Below are 24,876 nucleotides of genomic sequence, written 5' to 3'. Positions count from 1 at the left end.
ACACACCAGACAGATGACCTCAGTGGGGTAATAAGCCCTCCTCCTGAATATGCTGGCATGCATGAGGGAGCAGCATGAACCCCAGAACCAGCAGGGACCTGAGGGATTTGGTTTGCAACAGAGCAGCGCCTGGGCCAGGAGATAGAGCCAACATGAATGGATCAGAGGTTGCACCAGGGGGACAAACTGGTGACAGAAGACATGAAACAGAGAGCTGTTAAGCTCCTGCTGCCCCAGTCATACCGCTTCAGCTAGTAGCAGGACCCTCCCTGGGGAAAAATGCCCATCAGGCAGACCTAAAGCTGCCAAGGTAAGATGCTTGCAGATGGGAGAATGCAGGATATGTAGTTACGGCTGCTGGTACAAGCTCCCCATTCCATGGCTTCTTCTCACCACCCACTCTGCCCTGCATGCTGCTCCCTTAGAGAGGAAATATAAAAAGCAACCATTTGCACTTGCTCTGTGGCTGATCGGCTGTGGCCCAGCAAAGGCCCTTTTCATTCCCCTTCCACAAGACACAGGGACTGCTCCGGATGTTTTTGTTTCCCCCTTACTGACCAGGAGAACAGGCAGCATGACTGCAGCTGGCCCAGCTCCAGGGAGCAGGGCAGCTGGGGGCATGGGTTCCTGCCCCAGGAGAGCAGCACCACAGGCTGCAGCCTGGCTGTTGCCTGGCTCTCTGCCTGCTATTTTAGGACCTGACTTGGGCACAGGAATGGGGCTCCAGTCCCAAAGGAAGCATGTGGACACAAGGGCTAGATGAAGAGAGCAAGAGTTAACAGATGGATGGATGGGTGGGCTGTGAAGGGGCAAAGGTGGTGCTTTGTGTCCAGGCAGCATCTGTAACATGCTCCAGGCCTGGAAGCATTCAGTATGTTAGTGTTTTGGTTGTCTCCTGCTCTTTGGAGACCAAAGCTTGGATTAACCCCATATCATCTGACCAATAACCACGGTGGAGGTGTCTCCTGCCTTTGCCAGCCTGCTGCTGCAAGGGCTTCACCTGGCTCCAGCCCCAGCACATGGCATAGGACAAGGAGAACATGGACTCCAGCCTCCTCAGCATGCTGTGCCCCCACGGTCTGGGTGTTCTCTTGTGCATGCCCCAGTCCACCTGAGGTACAGCATGGTTTGGGAGCTGCCGTCCCACACCACGGCAGTGAGCTGCTGTCACCTCCCCTCCGTCCAGAACTGCTGCAAGCCCCTGGGACAGCAGGACTGGCCTCAGCACCAGGGGTTGCACCCCTTCCTGGACACTTTGGGCCCAGTGGGACAGAGCAGGAGAGAGAATCTCACCCAGACACAGCCCTTTATTGAAAACCCACATAAGAACAGTCAAATCCTACAGCTCTGCCAGAGCCCTGGCTGTTCCACACCCATTGGCAGCATCCCTCCTGCTTTCCCCAGGTCCAGCACTGGCTTTGCCATGAGAAGAAGCTTGGGCAAGCTCTGCACCAGAAAAGAAAAGCTGTTTCCTGAGGCACTGTTGAAGAAAGGAGCTCCATCTCCTCAGCTGGAGACATCTCAGGAGGGGATCATGACCTCACCCAGGGTTCACCAGGAGATACAGGAAAAGAGGTAGAGGATGCATGGGTGCCCTGCACTCTCTTTCTCAGATGCTGGGGGGAGCAGAGACCATCGGGGAGGGATGGCAGCAACCTTTCAGCTGAAGAGCCCCTTTGCCTTCTTTGTCTTGGCCTTGGCTGCAGGCAGCCGAGGCTTCTGAGCTGGGGAGGAGGCTGGCTGCAAGCAAAGAGAAGGTAGGGTCAGTGTCCCCTCAGAAGGCAATGTCAGGGGTCATGCACGTGTGCAAGCAGTGACACTCCCATCATCCCTGTTGTGGGAGTGCAAACCACACACGTGTGCAATCACACACTCCCCAGTCAGGGTGCATAGGGTAGGATGGGCTAGGAACCAAGCTGAGGCCCCCCGCCCATCCTGCAGGAGCACAGGGCTTGAATGTGAGGTGGGAAATGATGTACAGGCCCCATCCCGCTGTTGGTACAGAGAGGGTGTTTATAGAGCTGCACTCACCGTGGTTCTCTCACTGTAAGATGTTGTTTCATCCTCCTGGAATGGAGGAGGTGAATGGGGGTCCCCTGTGATTTCTGCAGTGGACACAAGGTCTGCGTCGTTCTCTGGTACCAGCAGAAAAAGATGCAATTTTGAATTGAGATGAGGGAGCATGGGGCATTGCCCATACCCACTCCCGGAATTGTGCTTGGGTGGGGGAGCTCTGCCCATGGGGGAAAATCAAAAGGAGAGACTGTTGCATGGGGTGAACTACACCTGAGGCCACACTCCCCTTCCCAGAGATATGGGGCTCAGCTGTATGGGGGACAACTGCTTCAAGTCCTCTCCATCCTGTAGCCAAGAGGCTCCTCACCTGAGCACTGCCGTTTCCGAGCCTGCTTGACCTCCTGCTGTGTCACTGCCGTGTAGAGCTGCTGCAGAGCAGAGGCAAATGCCTGCCCTTCTCCCGCACCGAAGATCTTGGGCAGGCTCTGCGGGAGAGAGCAGAGGCACCATCACCCTGCCAGGAAATCACCTGCCAGGTCACCCTGCCGTGGTGCTGCTGGGGGGCAAAGAAGGGGCTGTGCCTCCCTCTGCCCGTCAGGCTCCATCTCTTTCATCCCAGGGACACAGCTTGCAGGAACAGCACAGCCTGCAGGAACTCTGGCACTGGGTAGGATGTGGCTGCTCCCCAGCTGTGCGCACACACACGCGCACACACACGTGTGTGCACACACCTACATGCCTGCTCCGCCACTGGGTTGCCTTCCCGAGTCATTCATGAAATGCCAGAGATAAGATCTAACTGGAAGTGCTCTGGCTTCCCTGGCTGAAGCAGCAGGCACTGCAGCTTGCAGACATAGACAGGGAGCCTTGGGTAGGGGCAGCACCTTGGCAAGAGGTGGGAACAGGTAGTCCTTGCCTGTCACCACAGCCTCCAGCACACCTATGTGTGCAGCACAAGACATCTCCAGTGGCCCCATGGCAAGTGAGGGCAATGTGACAAGTGAGATGAGGGGTGCCCAGGTTTGCTTCCAGTCTGCCAGAACAGCTCCTGCCTCCCTGCAAACATTCTTATTCCTTCCAGACTTGACACAGGGAAGCCTCCCTCCTCCTGCCCACCCCCCCTGCCTGCCTGATGGCACCTTTACCCACTGGGCCATGCCGATGCACATGCCTTAGCTGGCAGGCCGGGAAAGTGCCACACTCCACTGGGAACATAACACAGCTCACAGAGGGCAAACAAACAAGTACAAGGATGGGGAAATGCGTGTGTGCCCTGGAGGGGGTGGCTGTGGGGGGTGTGTGGGGCACAGTGTGGGCGTGCACATGCAGGTGAGTGTGAGCATGCTGACGTGCATGGGGACTGTATGTGCAGTGGTGTGCAGGGGAGCGTGGCTGGGGGTGCACGCGTGGCTGGTTGTGTGGCAGCGTGTGTGTGTGTGTGTGTGTGTGTGTGTGTGTCAAAGGTCTGCACACTAATCTCTGCCCTGCTCCACACCCAGACAGCAGGAGAACAAAGTGTAACAGATAAGGCAGGATCCTCTCTGGGCCAGGGGAGTGGGGAGGGGATGGGGACACTCAGACCCACTCAAGGCCGAAGTCCAAAGCCTGACCCCAGCTTCCCAGTGGCAGACTGGGTAAGCTGATCTCTTCTCTGGTTGCTCCCTGCCAGACAGGTGGGAGGACAGGGCTGATGCCAGGATGAGTTGGCTGGTGCCCAGAAGGACACCTCCTGTGCAGGTCTCATCCCTTCTGCCGGAGTTGTGGGCATGAAAGGCCCCTTAGCTGCAGGATATGCATGGCACTGGCCAGGCAAACACAGGTCACCTCCTCTGTCCCTGCCCATTGCCACAGGAGGGAGCGATACTCTGGTCCCAGCACCCTGCCAGCATCCCTAGGTTGCCACTGGGCAAGCACACCTCTCAATGCCTCACTGCCCAGCCTCCAAGCTATGAGATGTGCTGGCCCATCAGAAGGTTCCAGGGAGAAGGAGGGATGCTGAGCACCTCAGACACCCCGGGGATGCTCTTGCCCTTGGTGTCTCACCCATGGGGCCAGGGTTGCACCCAAGGTTGCAAAAGCAGCATCTGAGGCTGGGAAGGCAACTGCACTTCAAAGGCAGGAGAGGGGCTGGCAACGGGTGGCCGACACAGCCCAGATCAAAGGCACAAGCTGGAGTCATAATTCAGAGAAAAGCAAACAGCAGCTCCCAGGAAAGCCAGGAATGGCAGTGAAGTGAGCAAAGTGTACTAGATAGTGTTGCGTGGGTCAGTGCCCCGGGAGGGCAGGAGAGTCCCCTGCAGAGCCAGACAGCCCTGGATGCCACTATTCTGGTGCCCACCCCCTCTCCCTGCCAACAATGGGCCCTCGGAGAATGCCAGGGCAATGGGGCAAGCTATGCATGCAGGTGTAGGGGGCTGCCCACCCCCCTCTGCTCCAAACCATCCAGGATGGCACCTGGGATGTGACTCGAGCCCCAGGGCTGCTCAGTCTGTTCCTCTTCACAGCATTCAGGCAAGGATCTGGGCAGGGCAGCTGCTCGCTCAGAGCTCAGCCCCAGTTGCCCAAAGCCAGCACAGTGGTGTCCCAATGGTGTCCCTGGGGATGGGACAAACCATCCTTGCAGCCACCCGGTGTCCCCAAGACCAGCACCAACGTACCCACTGAAGTGACACCCTGGGGAGGCGCTGGAAGAAGGGTGCCCAGCACCCCTGGGAGACATGGGTATCTGCGATGGCACAGGGGTCTGCAGGTGCAGGGCACCTGCTGCCCATGCCCGCGGGAAGGGCTTAGCTCCAGCAAGCCCAGGGTGGAATTTGGGAGTCAGCGGCCACTTCCTGCCACTGCCCTTCCCGGCGGCTGGAGCCCGCGGGCTCAGGGCCATGGGGCGGCCGGAGCTGGCCCGCGGCGGGACGGGGAGGCTGCACTTCACAGCCCCGGAGGGAAATGGGTTATAACCAGAGCTGGAAGCGTTTCCCTGCAGAGCTGTGACTCAGCAGGGAGCAGAGCGTGTTGTGCCAGCCACTGGCCACCTGATGGCCCCGGAGGCTGAGAGGGACAGCGAGGTGTCCCTGGAAGGGGCTGGATGGGGGACAAACCCTGACTACTTATGATTTTCTCTTTCCTCCTTGCCCCACTGCTCCAGCACATCCCAAAGCTGAACCCCGCTGCAGACAAACTTGTCCTCGCTGCAACATCAGGCTTGGCCTCTGGTGAATTGTTTTTCCCTGATTACCCATCTCCAGGATAAACATGACGCCTGAGGTCTGGGGAGCGGCACAGGCAGAGAGCTGGCAGCTGGGGGAGTGCTGTCCGGGTTGCTCCTGGGGTTTGCCAGGCACTGGGGAGCGTTGCCTGGGGAGCTGGCATGGCTTGTGCTGCCTGTTATGACTACCTGGCCACAAGGCCGAGTGGGATGCCCCAGTATCAGGAGGGACTCAAGGCTGTGGTAGTGGCATGGGAGGCTCTGCAGGACACCCTGAACTGTGATTAGCCCAGCCAGGAGGAGTGCCTGGCGAAGGGGGGGCAGGTGCCTGACCTTGTGCCAGGAGCAAGCTGTGCTCACTGAGAGCCCCACAGTGTGGAGGGGCAGCTCAGGGGCAGCTTGGCTGCAGCCTCACTCAATGAACCCCATCCCAAGAGGGCTCTGCCATGAGGCTAAACCCCACTGTGAAAAGGCAGTGGTGGGCAGGGCATGGCATCTATCTCTATGGCATGCTGCCTTCACCCACCCCTGCGCAGATTTCCTTCTCAAGAGGCCATAAGAGATGGCATTTTGGATGTCCTCTTGACAGCATGAGCAGGAGGGACACGTTACCCAGAACAGCACCACACCACCAACACAGATGCATCACTTTTCCCTAGCCCAGGATGGATTTGCAGGCAGACTGGACTGTGCTGGGCCCCCAAACTAGTGCCAAGCACCAGAGTCTAAATCGGTCATGCTCAAAGCTGGGGACTGACCCTTTCATTATCACACCAGACATTCGAAGCGGTTACCAACATTCTTCACGACGAATCCCACATTCCTATTTTTTAATATATTTTTAACTGGAAAACAGAGCAAATGGGGCCTGTTTGGAAATTACAGCCTGGCTGCTGTGGCTTGTATGTCAGATCTGCCCACATTCCCGTGGCCAGCCTCAGCACATGCTCCACAGGGGCACACTTAATAATTCCTACCGGGGCCAGGAGCCAAGGGGTGTGGGCCAAGGGGGGGCATGGCTTCCCCAGGCTGCCCCTGCCAGAGGGCTCCATGGAAGCGGCGTGGTGGAGTGGCAGTCCAGGAATGGCAGACTGGCTCTCCAGCAATGGGAATGGCTGCCACCACACTGGCATGGCCAAAGTCTGGGATGCTGCATCAATCCATGGAGGACAGGGGAAGAGCTCCATGACTGGAGCATTCCTGTGCCTTGTGGCCAGGCCGCCCTTGGCGCTCTCTTCAGCCATGAGCTTTGTGCATGCTCCTGGGAATGGGGCTGGCATGGCTTGCTGGATCTGTGCTGGGCATCTCTGCCCATGGTTGTGCCAGTGTCAGTCAGGCTGGCGAGGCATCCACTATGGGATCCAGAGAGATGCTCAACCAGCCTCTGCCAGTAGCACTGGACCAAGGGAACCCAGTAGAATCTATCTGCAGGAAAATAGATGGAGAGGGTTGAACTGTTCCCTTCCAGCTGGGATCAAGGGCAGAGAAAGGCAGGGCTTAACCCCCTGGGATGGAGCAGGCCACATAAGTCCGGTTTCTTGCCCCAGCTCCCTGTTGGGGCAATGATCCCTCTTCCTGGGGCCAAGCTCGCTCCAGGCACCCCAAGATGCCCTATATTGACCACTGATGCCCTCTCCCAGCTCCTCCAGCTCTTAGATGTGCTTGCACACACTCATCCCAGCCTTCAGCAGTCCTTGGGGCACTGCATACCCAGCAGCAGGTGGCTAAAGGACCAGCTCTGACCTTGCACTATCACTGTCCCCTTCCACGCAGCCCCAGGGGACAAGCAGCAGCAGCAGCAGCTAAGAGAGCTGGCAGTGCTGCCAACCCGCCCTTGGAGCAGGCACGGGCAGGATGGCCAGGACTTCACAGGCAGGCAGCCAGGCTGAGCACACCTGGCAGGAAGCGGCGGTGCCGGTAGGGGAAGGCAACCAGAGAGCTGCTGAGAGGTGAAGGGGTCACCCCGGGGAAGAGAGGGTGGTGAGGCCAGGACAGGCAGCATCCCAGCCTGACCCAGCCCAGTGCAGCCCAGCCCAGCCCAGCACAGCACAGGACAGCACAGCACTCCTCCCAGCACCGCTCTGGCCCTGCTGCAGGCAATGTTTTCCTTTCCCCCTGATTTTAGGGGCCTTTCCAACAAGCAAATGTCAGGCACATAAAGGCCGGCACTGTGAGTGGAAGATGGAGCGAGAATGCCTGCCCTCGTCCCTCCGTAAGTGCTGTCTCACACTTCATCAAGGCAGCCTTTGCAAACGAGGCACACGCTTAACAACCAGCAGTCTATGCTGGCCGGCGACCGCAGCAGCCCTGCCGCTCAATACCCTTTTCTTTCTCCTCGTGCTGTTTTTGTGGCTTGGGTTATAGCCGTTCTCGCAGACACTGAGCAGAGGGGCGTGGTGGCAGCGAGGCTCTGCATTGTGCTGCCGCCACGCTGATGTGATGCTGGTCCCCCCCCATGCATTGATGCTGGGGGCGTCCTGCCCTTGCCCTGCCCACCCGCTCCTGCTTCCAACTCCCAGGGATAAATCCCAGAGAAAGGAGGGTCGGGGCAGTGCAGAGGTAGGGCAGGAGGTTGCAGCATCTTCTCCCCAGTCACGTGAGGACCAGCCTTCCAGGCCCTAGGACTTGGCAGAGGGCTCGTGGGGGGTAAGGTGTTCCAGCCCCCAGTGGTCGTGGTCCCTCCCACATGCCATTTGGAAAGAGGCCATCCTGCCACGATGTCCAGCAAATCCATGGGCAACCAAGCCCTCCCACTGCCCAAGTGCCAACAAACTCCCTGAAAAAGGGTAGCATCCAGCACTAGCCTTGCCTCCCCCCCCCGGGTGACACTGGAAGATGCTGGGCCTTACTGTTCAGGGTCTGGTGGCAGCTGCTGGTGGCACTCCGACATCCAGCCTGACCATGGGCACCTGTCCTCCTGTCCAGCAGCCCATGGGGCAATAGCAGGAAAGCCGCTAGAGAAGCTGGCACTGGGTGCTGGTTTGGCAAGGGAGTTGGACAAGGAGGATTCCCTGAAGAGCAGGTCCCAGCATGCCAGAACTAGTGAGGACTAGCTGCTGGCTTCCAGGAAGGCAGAGGCACAGGCTGATGGCACCTACGGGCATCAACCTGCCCATCACTGACACCGGCTGTCTTCTCCACGGTCAGGAGCAGAGGATGTGGAGATCTGGTGGCCAGTGTGCCTCCTGTCCCAGGGGAACAGCTCGGGACCCCTCTTATCTGTGATGAAGTTGGGTGGCTCATACTGCCTTGTTATTTTAGGTTGACTTGGTGAATATGGACACATCATCCAGGCTTATTATTGTAGGGTTACTCTGCAAAGTGTGCCAGCTCATGCGGGTTTATTATTGTCTGCCCAGGAAAGCTGGACACATTGCACTGGTCTGTTATTGTAGGGTTGCTCAGGAAGGCCAGCCAGCTCATCCCAGCTTGTTATTATTGCACAGAGCTCATGGGGGGCTGGCCAGGAAACTTCCTGCAAAGTGGGGTGACGGAAAGGGAGCCACACCTGGTGAATCATAAGGATGCTGTGTGGCGATAAGGAACAGTGAGGGGTGGGATCCAGCACTTCGTCTCCACCCGGCAAGGACAGGTCACTCATTCAAGGGCACAAACACTCGCGGCTAACCCCTGGGACCTATGGGGCACTGGAGTTTGGAAAGGCAGCAAGAGTGTGGGTCAGGGCTGGAGGTTGGTAAAACAGCCCTCAGACCCCTTGAGAAACAAAATCTGGGGGTGACAGAGGGACACGTGCCTGACAACCATGGGGATGCTGCACCCAGTGCATCCCTAAACCTGGCACACAAGGGATTAGCTGAGCTAACAAGGCCCAGGGAGGAAGCTGGGGCTGAGCCAGGTGGGATTAGGGGCTTTGGGGAGAATCTGGGTGCGTTCAGGACCAGGTTTAGCAGGAGGCAGCTGCTCCACCCTTGCGGCTTTGCAGTTCCTCCCAAGCATGGGCACAGCCAGAGGGGCAGTCCCTGGAGATGCTGCCCCATCATCACCCAAAACTGCAGCAGGAAGCACTTCTATGTGGGGCAGGGGGGGCAGCAGGGCTCACCACTGGGCTGCTTCAGGCAGGTTCCCAGGCACATGGCCCCAGCAGGGTTGGGTCCAACATGCTCCAGCAGCCCTGGCACTGCCCCTGGCACAGCCACTGAGTCACCATCACTTCCCCGTGCTCTGTGACAGACTGTGTTTCCCAGGCATAGCAGTTTGCTGGTGTCCCTGTGGTGTCCCTGTGCCCAGCTGTACCAGGTGCCCAGGTGTCCCCCCAGGCAGTGCCCAGCTGTTCCTACCCAGGTGTCCCTCAGGCAGTGCCCAGCTGTGCTCAGTGCAGATGTTGGTCCCCAGCCAGACACCAGGATTGAGTGTCAGGCAAGCTCTCTGTGCATAGCAGCAGCAGCAGGAGGCCAGCCAGCCCTGCGAGCACACAGCCCCTTCATTCATAGCAAAAAATAGCCCCCCGGGGTGTGGTCCCGCCTGGAAAAGCCCCCTCCAGCCCTGGCCAGCCCATGTTTATTCAGTACCGGGGGGGACACACTGCCCTCTCCCTGCTCCCCAGCCCCATGCACCATCTCCCTGCCAGAGCGGCTGCTCTTGGACGTGGTTCCCCAGGTCCCCCCTAGCCAAAACACACAGGCTGGGGAGAGGGGGAAGGCAAAACCCTAAAAAGCACTGGGTTTGTCTCCAGGAGGAGCAGCCCCTGGTGATGTCATGAGAGTTTTCAAGCGGCCACATGAAAGAGACTCACTGCCCAGGAAATCCACAAGTCCATGATCCGTCAGTGATCTTCAGACAAGCCAGCAATTCTTCAGTGGGCCAGGAAGGAAACTTCGGGTAGCCCAAGCCAAGCCTGCCCTTGCCCTGGGAATAAAGAGTGCCCCCAACCCCACGGCCCTCCAGGATCTCCAACCCAGCTCCACAATCCCTCTCTATCCCTTTCTCACCATCTGCGATTCACAGCAGCCCAATCCCTCTCTGCAAAATGGTACCAACCTCTGCCCTGCTGTCCCTGGGCATCAAGACTATCCCCGTAGACTACTAGCATCCTAATCCCTACTGTGCAGCCTCCAGAGTCTGTACCCTGCCCCTCAGACCCCAGACCCTTTCTCTCTGCTGATCTGGGGTGCAACACCCCCATTTCCATGGTAATCCATCAGGCTAGGAGTGGTAGGTGATTTAGGGCCAGGCAGTGCTTCCACCAGACAGTGGGGATGCAGCAGGGCAGGGGGTTCTCTTTCATGAGGGATTACGCTGGGGACAGCTGGGAACACACAAATGCAACCCCTGCAGCCCAATCCCCAAGAGCCAGCCAGGTTCTTACTCTGCTCTGGCAGGCATTGCAGACATGGGCTCTGAAACCAAAGCCACTGCCCTGGGCTTCCCCTCCCCATTTCCCATAGGCGCAAGGTGACAAGACCCCTCTGCAATCCCAAAGGTGCCTGGGGGGCCAGCGTGCACCCCAAGTTGGTGCCATGGCACATAGGGACACTGGCTGGGAAATCCGTAGTGAAGCAACGGGCATGGATGTCTTCGGTGTGGTGCTGGGGCTCTTTGGGGCCAGCTGAGTGGTGACAAAGGACCCTGTGACTGAAACTGCCTGACTTCAGCAGAGAGAAGGTCTTTGCAGAAGGGCCAACTCTGAGCAGACCACAGCCTGGGACATCTAGGATGTGGGGCATTCTCCATCCTGCTGGTACCCAAATCCATCCATGACAGCACTGGGCTCACGGAGGGGACAGGGACAGGGGAGAGGAGATGGGAGCCCTCAGGGTCAATACAATTCTCTCAAGGCTGTTCCCTCTCTCTCCTGGGCCTGGGTGGGATGTTTGCTCCTGCTGTCCCTGTCTCAGTGAAGAGAGGGGATTCAGTGTCTGTGACTGTCAATCAGGCACTTTTCACCAGAGCTAAAAATGCACCGGCAGAAGGAAAACAAAATAAAAGCACAAAACAAAACAGAGAGGTGAAAAATTCCTTGATATTTCTCTCCTGCGAATCCCCAGAGCCAGCAGAGAGGCGAGAGCCCCCGGAGTTTGTCAAGCAAACACTTTCACACCCTCGGCCAGGCTCGGCATGCTGCCGCTGGAATGCCAAATATATATTTAAGCCCTGCTCATCAAAGGACTCTGTTCGGAGTCGGTTTCGGGCAACGTGCATGTGGGTTTGGCCCAGAGAGAAAACCAGAGATGAGGAGAACATTTCTTGGTTATGGGAGACAACTCGCGTGCGCACACACTCACACACGAGAGATAAATGACAACCTCCAAGGTCGGGTGGCTTGTAAGGTCGCGGGCTGGGCACGAGATACCTGCCCGCTGCAGCACTCACCCTTATCAGCGCCTGTCGCACTGTGGGGTGGAGATGTTTAGGCTGGAGGGAGGCCAGCAGCCATTCTGCATTCCAGTGCTATAAACTTTGTCAAAGCTAAATAAGCTCAGCCAACAAAGCCTGGGTCCAGTGAGACGAGCAGAAAGCAGGACTTTGGGAGAGGGCAAGACTGCAGGGACAGAGAGGGCCAGTCGTGGCTGTGCACCCCACAATGAGGTGATGAGTATTCTCAGCTTGGGCACAGTGCCATGCAATAGTGAGATGCAGATAGAGTGCTCCTGCAAGTCCAAGGCTGGTGCTTGCCAGGGTGCCACAGACCCTGCTCTGCCTCCCCCCAGCACTAGCTGCACTAGGCTGCCAGCCATGCCACAGGACATCATTGCTTATCTGCTCCCAAACCACCCCCAGTCCTGTGCCTGGAGGCACTGAGGGCAGGGGGCTGCTGGGCAGCATCTGGCCCTACAGCTCCTCCTCCCAGACATGGCTTTGCTGGAAGAAGCTGGACACAGCAAAGAGCACTTTGGGAGCAGGGCTGTGGACAGCAGAAGGGAGACCCTTCCTGTATGGACCTCTCCTGTTCCTCTCTCCCTCACGTACATCCCCTTGCTTTGTTGCAGACAGCCCAGGGACCTTTGCCCATCTCATGGACCACCTCAGCATCTGAGAGAAAGGGAGTCTCTGCCTTCCTCCTCTTCTTCTGTGTGGGGCTTGTTCCCAGCCATGGCACTGCCATGGCATTTGCAAAGCTCCAGGGCTGGCTGCAGGGCAAGAGCAGAGACGCTCCTGCCCCATCTCTGAAGGCAGGTCTGGGAGCTGCCACACATGGCCAGGGGCTGGAGCTGGAAGGGCAGGAGAGATCATTGCCACAAGCAAACAGAAAACACCAGTGCTGTGAAATCAGGCATTACGCGCCTGTCGCCCATGGGAGGACCAGCCCATCAGGCTGCCAGGGAGACACTCTGGTTATGGCTGGGGTAACCCCAGCACCAGCGGGGCCTGACCCTGCACAGCCATGTCCCTCAAGCTGGGTTCATCTCCAGGTGAGTGGAGGGATTACTGCTCCACCACGGTTGGATTTCAGGCACCTGCTGCTAATAAAACACTCTGTCAGGGCACCTTCGCCCTCTCAGCCCTTGGAGAAAAGGATGGGGTCCCTGTGGTGCTGCCTAAGGGGGACACAGAGGGCTGGGGGAGCTGGGAGCCATGGCCTTGCCCCTGCCTCATGCTGCAGTCCTCCACCCGGGGAAGCCTCCAACCCTGCCCCATGCTGTGCCCCTCTACCTGGGCAAGTAGATTACCCTTGCTGCTGCAGCCCCCTTCATCTCTGTCCTGCCACGTTCAGCTACTGCAGCCCGCGTTGCTCCTCACTTTCAAGGGCAGGGATTGCAGCCTGTGCTGGGAGAGATGTTCCAAGCCTTACCACTCCCCTGTGGGCAAAGACCTCCTCAGCTTTGGTAACCAACGCTTTTTCCAGACCCCTGCCCACTCATCAAACCACTCTTTCCATTCATGCTTGCCTTGCTCTGAAGGGCTCACCCACTCCTTGCCATCTCCAGACAGCAAAACCGTGCCCTTTGGCTAAATACAGGGTTTTTTAAAAGCTTCACCAATTTCCTCCCTTTTTTTCTAGGTGTTTTCTTCCATGCAGCACTATCTGTCATCAGCAGCACTGGAAAACAAGGCACCAAGGGTCCCTGCTTCCAGTTGCCCTGTGCTCATGTCAAAACTCACCTGCTTGCAGGCCCTCTCTCCTGGACCACCATCACCTTCCAGTCTAAAAAATGGTTTATGTTTAACCTTATCCATAACAACGTGCTCCAATATATTGTCTCCTATATGGCACTAGGCTACAAAATCCTCATCAACTTAAACTCCTGCCATCATCACGGCCAGGTCTTTCTGCAGCCTTAGGGAAATAACAGGGGACCTCTAGAGCCCACCTCTGCACTGCCATCAGCTGCCATCACCTCAAAACATGACCTTGTCATCAGCAGACACACAGTGATACTCAGGGAGCTGTTTCTTTGCTCCCCAAGAACCCCTGCTCTGCCAGTAGCGCCAAAGTGGGGTTGTAGAGTTCCCTTGAATGCTCTGCCTCCAGGAGCTGAGGCTGGGAGAGAACCTCTCCAACCACCTAGATGCTCAAAAGGTGTCTCTCCAAGTAGATATTGGAGCCAAGGCAAGGACTGGGCTGCTCCTCGCCCTGCCCAGGCTGGCTCCTGGAGGCAGTATCCACAGCCCACTGCCTCCTACTAGGCTGCACATCTGCAGCCTCCACCCATTCAGGAGAGCAGGAATCAATTACAGGGCTGGCAAAGGCAGAACTGCTCCAGGGCTGGCACGTGGCACCAGTTCCAGTGGCCACAGAGCACGTGGCACGGCACTGGGGGCAGACGGCTGGGTGCAGATGTGCCACTGGTTCATGGGGAAGAGGCAAGGGAACCACTTGAAAGCCATGGTATGAAAGTGCTGGTAAACCAGGGCCACTCCTCTGCTCCTCTGGCTTCATGTGCTTTTTATAGTGCTCTGGGTGCCCACCCTGGGGGAGTTCAACCCCTGGGGTGCAGACTTTTGCCAAGCCAGCTGTCCTGTCTGCCATGCAGCTTCCCAAGCCCCCAGCCTGGACCCTCCTGATGGCTAAGATGCTCCAAGTTGGGCTCTGACCCAGCCCATCACAGGGACTCACAGCATGGACACCTCATTCTGCTCAGGAAGGACCAGCTCACACGCAGCAACGTCAGTCAACCAGCATATGTAGCAGGAACATATGGACAAGCCCTGCCATACCTGTCTGGTGACAAGGAGAGACCCAGCCAAGCCATGGTCACTCCTTGGAGCCAGACCCCACCTGGGGTGGTGGCTGCAGCTGGGGTGGGGGAAGGTGTCCTTGCTCTCTCTAGGGCTGAGTGGAAATGCTCTGGGGAGGCTCCCCTCAAGCTTGTAGGCTGTTTTCCTTGCTGCATGGGAGGGATCAGGCCTCAGCTCTGTGCCCCAGTACCCAGCAATTCCTGGGTATTTGCGAGGGCTTCTCAAGTCTCTGCAGGCAGAGGAGAGCTGAGCTTACACTATTGAAATGTGATTCTGCCAACACACACCTCATGGGGGCTGCCAAAGCTTTGGGAAATCTGGGAAGCAAGGAAGAGGATGAAGAGCAGCAGTGATATGCCCTCATTGTCTCCCACAGCACTGTCCCCACATCCTCTTCTCCTGCCAAGCAGTGCATCCAGGCACAACTGCATATAATCCCAGCACAACTGCATATAATCCCAGCTCTGACCCAGGTGTGTGTCTAACCCCAGCTCTGCCAACACCTGGAAGAGCAAACGTGGCTGTAGCCCCAGGTCTCCTCACCCCTGTAAGCACAGGTTCAGGGGCTCCCAGTGTCTTCCAAGGGCTGCAGGGTGAGGATGCTGCCCATACATCCTAGAGCAATGGTGACCCTGAGGGTAGGACTGTGATGATAGGGAGCAGGTGGCAGCTGCCAGTGCTCCCCCAGGCAGAGGCCAAGGAGGAGCTATATTTATTCCATCAATATGTGGGCAGCGGGAGGGGACCAGGGGGCTCCTCCAGCCTGTCTGCCCCATGCATGGCCAACCCTCTCCCGACATCAGTGACGACAGCAGAGTCCTTCTGGACCGTGTCTTTGGCACCCACATGTCCTGATGTCTGGTCCTGAGTGGACTCAAGTCCTTCCTTCCCTGACCACAGAGAGGAAAGTTTCCAAATTAAAAACCTAAAACTGGCAAGAGGGTACCCATGGCAGGAACCTTTTAAACTGGCCATTAAAGTTTATAAGCTAGACGGGCACCAGGAGCAAGCGGCGGAGCTGCAGGAAAACAGCCGCCTCTCCTTGAGCAGCCTAACCACGGCTGTCCCCAAAGCCACAGGGCTGACGTCACGGCATGACTTCACCTCCATCTCCCACTGCCTAGCCAGCCCCAGCCCCGTGTTTACCCCTGCCCATCCCTGCCGCTGTCCCTCGCAGCCCACTTTTCCCTTTGAGGTCAGTCGGCAGCCCCGGGGCCTGGCGAGGAAGAGGAAAAGACCAGAGAGAAGGAAACCAAACCTCAGTGCCCACAAGGCGGGCTGCAAAACACGGAGCCCCAGCAGCTGTGCTCCAGGGATGGTGGGCTCTGTCCTAGCCGTCCTGTTTCTCCTTTAGCTGCATCCCTCACTTCCTGCCTCTAAGCTGCTGAAAAAACTACTGCAACCAGAGCCGTGCCCACTGTTATTCTCCCATTTTCCCACAGACAACAAGTACTGTACTGTCGGCAAGATGGGCTGGGGGAAGGTATTGGATCCAACTTGTTGTCCTGTCCTGCCCTAGGATGCTGATATACACCGCAGGTACCTGAGAAATCACAGCCTCTATTCCAAGGGGTGAGACACTATGGGGTGGGTGAGTGGCACAGCCTGTCTCCAAGCCCAGATGGGAAGATGTGGCTACCCTTGAGTAAAGCACAGCCCAAAGTATCAGCTAGAAGAGCTTTGGGAGCAGCAGAAACAGAAGCCTCAGGTGCCTGGGCACAGACCAGGCCAGCACCTCCCCACTCTTCCCTGCCAGCACCTCTCCACTCTTCCCTGACACCACAGGGGCACTTCCGCTCTAGAACTCCCAAAGATGAGCCACCAGCCTCAGTGAGGTGTTGCAGGTGCATGTGGGATGCAGGTCTGCCTTACACGGCAGGGTGGTAGGGTGGATGTGGGGTATAAAACCCCATGGGCAGTGATACTGGAAGAGTCCTGAAACCAGCCTGAACAACATGCTCAGATTGGAGACCCATGTTGCCAGGACATGAGTGAGAGCCACAAAAGCCACAAGGGTTCAGGAGGGGCAAGGCCAGGGACTATGTGGCTGCAGAGCTGCCTGCAACAAGCCCAGGGCACCAGTCAGAACAGGCTGGGAAAGCCACCATCCCCATCGGCCGCTGTTCAGAGCCTCATGGGGCACATGTTGCCCGCCATCACCTCCCAGAGAGGTTTATGGGTTGCATTTATAGACTCGTCTACAGACCCTGGACCTTGTGCCTCTGGATGCCCCTGCATCTGGAGCATCTCCGGGGGCAGGAACCATCTCCAACCCCTTCTGTACCCCAGTGAGTCAGTGCACACACACAAGCCACTCACACACCTCCCCACAGGCATCGATCGATAGGGAAGCACACACACGTGCGCGCGCACACACACACACACACACACAAACACAGGGCAGCCTCTGCAAACAACTGCTTCTTAAGTTAAAATTAAACTCTGCACAAATATTGACCTTTGGAGGGGACACAAACTCTGCCAATATATTTACCAGCTTTATAAATGGGCCTGACCACAGTGCCCTATACGCTGAGGTGGAGGAGGTGAGGGCTGCAGAGCTGCCAAAACGAAGTGCATCCTCACCTTCCCCCAATGGGACTCTCCTCAAACAGTGCCACTGTGCCCCCCAGCTGCCCCCCACCCTCCCCAAAGTTCCCACTCCAGCCTGAAGGAAGATGGATGGTTGGCATGAGGATCCACTTTTTCCCCCCAACTTGTGGTTCCTCGGGGGAGCAGCCAGCAGCTCACAGACAGCCCTGGAGCACCCAGGGGAAGCTCTTGTCACCTCTGGCCTTGTGAAATTGGTCAGCAGAGCAGTTCTGAAGCTGCTCCTTATCTTCCAACCCTTCCAAACCTTTGCACTGACTAGAGCCTCACTGTCTGGTACCCGCTGCCAAGCTCCAGACGCCCAGGACTTGGGCAGGTGGCTCAGCCCATGAGTCTGTGCCCCCTCTGCAGAGCACTTAGCACATCCTGGGTGGCAGTTCCCATCTTTGAAGGGGGACCCACAGCTCAGGGCTTGTTCCTGCATCTGGGAAGGCTTCGGGAACTGCAGAAACACCAGTAGCCTGCTGCTGGAGAAAAGGCACAGCACCGCTCTGCAGAGGGGAAATCACCCCTCTCAAACCCACAAGAGCACTCCAAAGGGGCCAGAATGCCCAGATGAATATACTGGGGTTTACAGTGGGAATGAGAAAATACTTAGGACAAGATGTTTCCCTGGGTATGAATACACCAGCTTAGCTGTCATGGGAGAAGATGCAAGCTCTTCTTCTAGCCTACACCTATGGTAAAACACGAGAGGCAAACTGGAATAAACAGTGGCTTTTGCAGGCAGAGGGTACAAATGGGGTGGCATGGGAGGCAAGAGCATTTCTCGATGATATTAGCACAACAATTTACTGTTGAATAGGAGGCAAATGAAGGAAGATGTGGGGAACAGCCTCAGCCACTGTTTCAATGCAAGGGAAACACACTGGCCTGGGACTCACCAAGGAGAAGATGATCCTGCACATCCTGAGGAGACCAGGATGAGGTCATTGTGCCCGGAGCTGTCATTGATCCTGAATCCTTGGGCAACGAGGATGCCATGGCAATGGGCTCATGGTCCGTCTGAGCATGCACCAGTAGGCAGCACAGCTCAGCATACAAGAAGGATGACGGAGGGTGGATTCAGCAGATGGATTAAGCACCAGGGAGCTGAGCATGCAGACCCATGGCCATACATTGCCAGGGGAGGGGTGCAAAGAGTGTGTGCATGCAGCAGGCACAACTCCTGCACCAAGAGAAGTGCATGCACCAGCTGGGCAGCGAGAGAAAGGCTTGTGCCCATGTCAGCTGCCTGGCCCCGGCCCCAGGGATGCAGGGAGGAGAGCACGACACATACAGCAGGGGATGCCCAAGTTCCAGCCCTCGGAAAGACTGAATAGAGTCTTATTCAGACTGATGTAAAACACTGTTAAAACACACAAAAATCCTTTGAGTAATGGGCGAGCGGGAAAGAGGCATCTATAATTAACAGTAACTGTTCGAGACGGTCGCTGCCCAGAGACGTGTACTGTGCAAAACCACTTGAAAAGGCCTTGTCTGAAAGGCGAAGCCTGGGGTTTTTCAAGAAGCCCGTCATGTAACGATCCTGGCCCTTCCAAAATAATTCTGCCATATTAAAAAAACCCAAAACCTCAGCTTAATCACCCTGCAGCACTGGGACTGGAGAGCTCTGAGAGGAGGGGAAGGGAAGCACAACCGGCTTCCAATTAGAGCCTCATTAGAAAGGAAAGCTGGGGAGCTATTAGAGAGCTGGCCAGGAGCAAGCTGAGCCAGATGCCTGGAGACCCACTGCAGGAGGGGTGTCCCCATCACCCCTGCCCCTTCCTCTCTCCCCCCTCAGTGGGTGCTCTGGGATCCCAAGAGTGACATGGTTCCGACTGCGGGCACTTGGCCTGAGCAGATGGAGAAGAGGTTGCTCTAGTCGCCTAAAAGCCCTTGTGAAAGTCTTGGTCCTACACAGAGCAGAGTTTGGGGATGTTTATGGAGCTGGGCAGGGAGCTCTGGGGATGGGAGAAAGGGGAAATGGGGCTAGAAGGATGATGCAGCTGGGGAAGTGAAACACGGTCTGTGGGCCTCACTGCTTCCTCCCATCCTCAGGGGTGCAGAGCCAGGCCAGAGACTGCCCCAGCCTGTGTGTCCCTGTGACACCAGGATGGGATTCCCATCTCTGCCAAACCCTGGGGGAGAGATGACAGTCCTACTGTGAGCACATACCTTCTCCTACTCTGCAAGCACACCTTGCCATCTTCCCTGGCATCTTGGGTCCCTGTCCCTTCCCATGCAGACCAGTGTTTCCTAGTGCCCAGTGTGCTGCAGCCCAAGGATGAGTGGTGCAGTGGCTACAGCCACTCATCAAAGTGCCGAAGTCCAGCCAGGTTGGAGTGAGTGCTAGAGCATCATTGCCTGCAGCACAGGTTCAGCCACAGCATCCACCCCAGGTTGTTTGCTTCATCACTCTGGCTTTAATCGTGCCCACCAGCCCTGCCTGCCTGGGCCAGGCAGTGGCATCTGCTCGCCTGCCTTCAGCCTGGCTCCAGGGCCAGCTGAGCAGGAGGCACACCGCCTGGAGCAGCCTTCCCTTCCCATCCCACAGCCTGGGACCCATCCAACACAAAGTTAATTTCTAACCATGGGTAACCACCAGTGTCCCAGCTGGGATGATTTATCCCCTATCTGCCTGGGTCGGATTTATGAGCCACACATCCCCTAGGCTGTGATAAAGGCCATGTCTGTGTTCCTCCATACCCCCCTTCCCGTAGCCACTCTGTGCAGAGTTGCTGCCCAACCCCCACCTACAAACCTTTCCTCAGCATGGAAAACTGACAGCTCGTGGAACAGTAGACAGCACAGAAAATAGACCATGATGGAGGTCAAGGAGAGACATGCTGGCCAGGGAAGCCACAAATGGTTCCTGCCTTCAGGACCTGTTCAAGAAAGTAGAGTGGGATGTACCCTGGGCTCCCACCAGCCCTCGGAAAGGGAGAGGGGAGCTGCTAATAATAGCTGCGCATTGCTCACATGCAGGGCGGGCTTGGATGATGCCACAGTCATGTTGGGGTTGGCTGAGCAGCAAGGAGCAGTCCTTGAGGCTGTGCTTGGCAGGAGTGGGCATTTGCACTGCAAATGGGAATTTACACACAGTATGGAAAATTCCTCATCCTATCAGTCCAGTGTGAGGCCAGGAGAACTGGGAACCTGAAGTGAGGCTAGGTGCTGCTGTGTTTGTCCCCATCAAGCAGCAATAGTTGCGGGATGCCAAGGGAGGACCCAACTCTGCACCCACTTGTCCCAATCTGCAGATGCTGCTTAACAGCCCAGCATCTAGATGCAACGTCAGAGGGGGGCCCTAGATTTGCACTTCAGGCTGCTCCAGGGTCTGACCATGGGGATGATGAAGGCATGTATGACTTGTCTTCTTTTTAAACAAGATCTGAGGTTTCTTCCCCTCTGCTGGGAACACGATCAGCCCCTGAGCAGTGCTGGGCATTACTGCAGTGCTGGCAGCCTCCACAATAGGCTAGAAAATGTGCAGAGAGCTGCATGCATCTGGATCTGTTTTCTGCCCCTCTGCCAGCCAGAAGCTGCCTTGCCACAGCTCACATGCTGTGTGTGCACTGCAGCAGCTGCAATGCTCAGAGCCTTGTGTGTCAGTGTCCCTGCCCCGACAGCTGGGATGGCATCACTCTCTGCACCACCAACAAGGGTGTCCAGTCCCACAACCAGTTGGATGCACAGCCCAAAAGGCAGGCAAACAGGCAATCTGGCCATACAGATTATGGTCCTGATCTACAGCAAGTAGCCCTGCTCAAAGCAGTCCTCTGCCAGTGGCATCCACCGGGGGAGGGAGCAAGAGGCAGCAGTGACAGCCCTGAGGTTTGCAGGATGAGGCTGCAAGAAGCAGGATGGATGAGGCTGCAGGCAGCATGCTGGCTCTTGGGGCTGGCACCACCAGCCCCCCGCTATCCCCCAGTCTTGTGCAGTGCTGATAGCGGCAGCCCCAGCAAGGGAGAGAAGAGAGCCTTGTTCTGAGGCCAAGACTAAGGCGATTCAGTGCTCTGCTCCCCTGAGGTTTCTCGGGTGAAACCTGGCTCTGTAATGGCTGTGTCTGTAAAACGTATGGAAATGCCCATAAAACCTGTATCAAATGCTATATGGATATATATGGATATATGGAGAGAACTATGAAATTAGGAGCACGTGGGGAATTGGGGCAGGACGGCTCCCTCTGAGCTGTAAAAACACAGAAGTGAAAGGCAGGGGAAGCAGCACTGCCGGGAGCTGCACAGACAGGCTGGCACGGTCAGGAGCCAGGGGAAGGGCACCCCGGCTCTGCACTGTGCAGCTCTGCCAAGACCCTCTCTGTGGAGCTGCATGGGACAGATCCCTGTGTAGGTTTCAGGAAGCCTTGCAAGGGCTTCCCAGCAGCCCAAACCCTCACCATGGGTAGAGGCAGGAAGCCTGGATATGGGGAGACCCCAGCAGTACCCCTGAACTTGGAGGCAGATTGAAGATGAGCTGCCAAAGTGACAAGTGAGAGGCTGGAGAGGGGAGATGCACAAAGGTCTCTGCTGTGGATGACAACAGTCCACAGTGGTATTGATGTCTGAGAGAATAATCATTGAACCCAGATGGAAAAAAAGGCCAGCACCAGCTGAGCATAGTGAAGCAGCCAATGGCAGCCCTGGATATCAAGCAATCTAAATGTCCCTTTGGGAATGCCCCATCCCCGAGGGCAAGTGACCATGTGAGAAGCCACAATGGCACAGACTAGAGTAAGCAATTTCCATTTCTGTTTCAAGGGCATACACCAAACGCAAAGCATATGCACAACCCCAACACGCAGCGTTCCTGAGGTGGATCCACAGCACAAGGAGCTCTTGAGAGGGCTCTAGGTGCCTGCTGGGCTCCATGCCCTCCTCTGCAGTAGTGATGCATGGACAGAGCCAAAAGGACTTGCTGAGCAGCAATCAAAGCCTTGCTGCTATCAGCATCCCATCATAGATACATGCCATGAACCAGCCCCTGTGATCATATACAGCAGAGTCCCCTTTTCCTACTACCCCATCACTGCAAGAGCTGAGATTTTAGTAAAATTTCTAATCTATCAATAGATTTTGCAGCAAAATCATAAACATACTGGCAAACAGAGGGGCCTTGCCAAAGAGTAAGCAATAAATCTTGAGAGGAGGTGAGCTTTGGCAGTTTGCTGTCAACACTGATGTTGTTTGTTCCCCACACTGTGCTGAGGAGCACCCAGCTGGCTCCAGTCCTTCTTGCCTTGCCTCAGGTGGGGCTGGAGAGCTGCGCCCCCAGCCCTTTGCTGCTCCCACCAAAACCTTTCACTACTTGTAGCCTTCCTAAAACAAAAAACAGGCCAATGCCCCCAAAATTTGGGGCCTAACCCCACTCATCTGCCCTGATCCATTTGCTCTGAGAGCAGTGAGCATGAAGGGATCTCTGCAGCAGGGAGACCCAGGGTAGGATCCAGGTGCAGGTACACCCCTGTTGCTAACCCACACAGGGCTGATGTTGGGGTGATGGGAGAAAGCTCCTTGGCTGCATCCCTGCTGCATGACAGCCCCCATTTGGCTCCTGCTGCTTTGCTGAGCAGGGTGAAGGCCCAGGGCAGGTACCAGCCCTACTGCCTTGGAGCAGCCCTGCCACAGAGGCTGCAGCCAAGGCAATGCAGAGATGCAAGGCCAGGGCTGCAGTGACACAGTGCCTGGCACGCGCAGACGCAGTGCCCAGGACACAGAGATGCAGTGCTGTGGATGCAGAGCTGCGGTGCCAGGGATACAGGATTCAGAGGTGCGGTGCCAGATCCCCAGCCCCCCGTCACCACAGCAGTAGGCCATCAAGTGGGTGCTGGCCGGAGCCAGGGCACCGTCTGCCGCGTCCCTGTCATCTGCCGGCGAGCATGGTGTGCATGGAGCCACCTGCGTATCCCAGCTTGTCCCCCTCTCCACGGCTTTGACACCCAGGGCATCCGTTTTGTAGCAGTGTGGCAGTCATGAGGATGCAAATGTCTCTGGGCTGTCGTCCTTTGGGCTCCAAACTCCTAGTGCTGCGGCTGGGGGCAGTTTGGGTGGTCCTACAAAATAAATCTGGGAAGCGGCATGCAGAGGGACATTAGCAGCAAAACCGACAGAGAAGGAGAGAGAGGGAGTGAGAGATGGAGGGGATGGGAGGCGCTCAAGGCTCTCCTGGCACTCTACTCTGAATCACCAGAAACAGACCCTGCCCAAGGGCTTCCAGAGGCACTGGGCAGCTTTTGGGGGACAGGTTTAGGGGTTGCCCCACCAAGGCAGAGGTGCCATGGCAGGAACATGGCTGTAGGGGCTGGATAAATGCCAGGCTGCAGGGGAGAGCAGGGACACTGGAGGCCAATCTTCCCAGGCAGTACCCGTGGATCTGCTCATCTCCAAGCTCAGCTAGGCAGTCACGAAACAGGCAGCAGTCAGAGCAAGCTGATTCCCACAGCTCACTCTGCAGCAGCAACTGTGGCCCTTGCTCAGCCTTAGCTAGTGGCAAATTGACACCTCCAGCTCTGCAGGGCCTCACACTGACAAGCAGGTGGAAAACATGTAGGAGCCACACTGTTGAGGCATGCTACACAAATACAGATGAGGCTGAGTGGGTTCATGAATATTAATGTACATTTCGGCCTTCAGGAACATCATCACAGCATAAAGATCTAATATTACTCCTGGTCACACAAATGCAGCAATATCATGATGTCAGCCCTGCCAGCACCGTCCCAGGGTGAGGGTGGGATCCCCATCCTCTGGACCCAGGCTTTTTGCTCCAGCTCTCCAGCAGCCTAGAGGAGTGGGATTGGAGACTCTCTCTGCAACCCTGAGGTCCAAAATACAGGTAGCAAGAGCCAGGTGGGCAGGGAGATGACAGCATTGTGATCATGGCCATGGTACCTCACCATGGCAGGCATGTGTAGCTGTGGTACCCCAGGAGCCAGCAAGGGATGCTGCCTGGGGAGCTGGGCAGTGTGTGCGGCTGGCACACCCCGTGGCTGGGGAAAACTGCTCTGACTCCAGTCTCTCTAGGCAAGGGGCAGCCTAAGCTGGCAGGGTCTGCATGGGCTAGTCATGCTTTAGAAGACATCATTAAAGAAGGTTACAGAGCCAGAGAAGAGATTCCCCAGGGAGCTGTGGGTGCCTGAGCACCCTTCCAGCCATGCCACCAATAGGTTCCAGGGGAGGGGAGGGTATGCAAGGCTCCAGAGAGGCACAGGGACAACAGGTGGGATGTGACCACACTTGGGACACACACTTCACCCCTGCCCTTGGGCAGGACAGGACCTGGGGAGCACCTGCCCTGGGGTTTCCCAAGGACCCCAGGCTAGAGAGCTCCCAGGTAGAAACCTGAGGAGCAGCCACACTGATGGCTATGGGAATGTAGGGATGCTTCCCAATACCTGTCCTTCTTTCCTTTGCCCCAGTACCCATCTGTACTTCCCTAGCAGACACAGCTCCCAGGACCACAGGACATGTATCAGCCAAGCACTACTGTCAACAGGGACAACGCTGGGAGGGACTTTAGGAGCGTAAGCCTTTTGGTTTGGCAGAGCATCCCCACAGCATCATCCCAGCTCCAGGACAGAGGGTACTGCAGGCACCTGCATCCATGCACGTCCCTGGGCATGGCGGTCCCTGGGCATGGCAACAGGCTCCCGCACTCGGCCAGTGCAGCGCGAGGTCACACCCAGGCCTGCGAACCCAGGCAGGCACAGGGGGGACCTTCTAGTCACACAATTACTATATTATGTAGCACTAATAAAAAAAAAAAAAAAAAGAGGGGGGGAGAAAGGGTTTGAAGTTTTCTTAATGCCACATAGTAAAGTATTTATAGAAAGTCAGGCGTGAATGGGCCGCTCACAGGCCACACTCCTCCTCGGCGTCAGGATCTCCAGGAATTATTCTGTGCAGTCACATTGTTGTATTCACCTAGAG

At 56.7% G+C, this 24,876-nt stretch overlaps 1 protein-coding gene across 2 annotated transcripts in view; it reads right to left on the bottom strand.

Moving 5' to 3' along the window:
* Positions 1-1,293: 1,293 nt before the first annotated feature.
* Positions 1,294-24,876, bottom strand: part of NHEJ1 (non-homologous end joining factor 1) — a 44,421-nt gene continuing 20,838 nt past the window's right edge. Inside the window, exons 6-8 of one of the 2 annotated variants that reach the window (XM_027879053.1) lie at positions 2,384-2,501; positions 2,032-2,135; positions 1,544-1,740 (exon numbers count right to left, since the gene is read on the bottom strand). In XM_027879053.1, coding sequence (XP_027734854.1) covers positions 1,660-1,740; positions 2,032-2,135; positions 2,384-2,501 — 303 coding nt within the window. In that variant the 3' untranslated portion in view covers positions 1,544-1,659. Of the gene's footprint in view, positions 1,741-2,031; positions 2,136-2,383; positions 2,502-24,876 lie in introns of both variants that reach the window. The other variant, XM_027879043.1, reaches the window with a different exon arrangement.

This window comes from Empidonax traillii, unplaced genomic scaffold, assembly GCF_003031625.1.
Source record: "Empidonax traillii isolate 1590-97213 ecotype Southwest subspecies unplaced genomic scaffold, ASM303162v1 scaffold5:size3517227, whole genome shotgun sequence".
NCBI lineage: Eukaryota > Metazoa > Chordata > Aves > Passeriformes > Tyrannidae > Empidonax > Empidonax traillii.
Note: the sequence above shows the minus strand (reverse complement) of the source record. Positions and strands in the feature narration are given on the sequence as shown.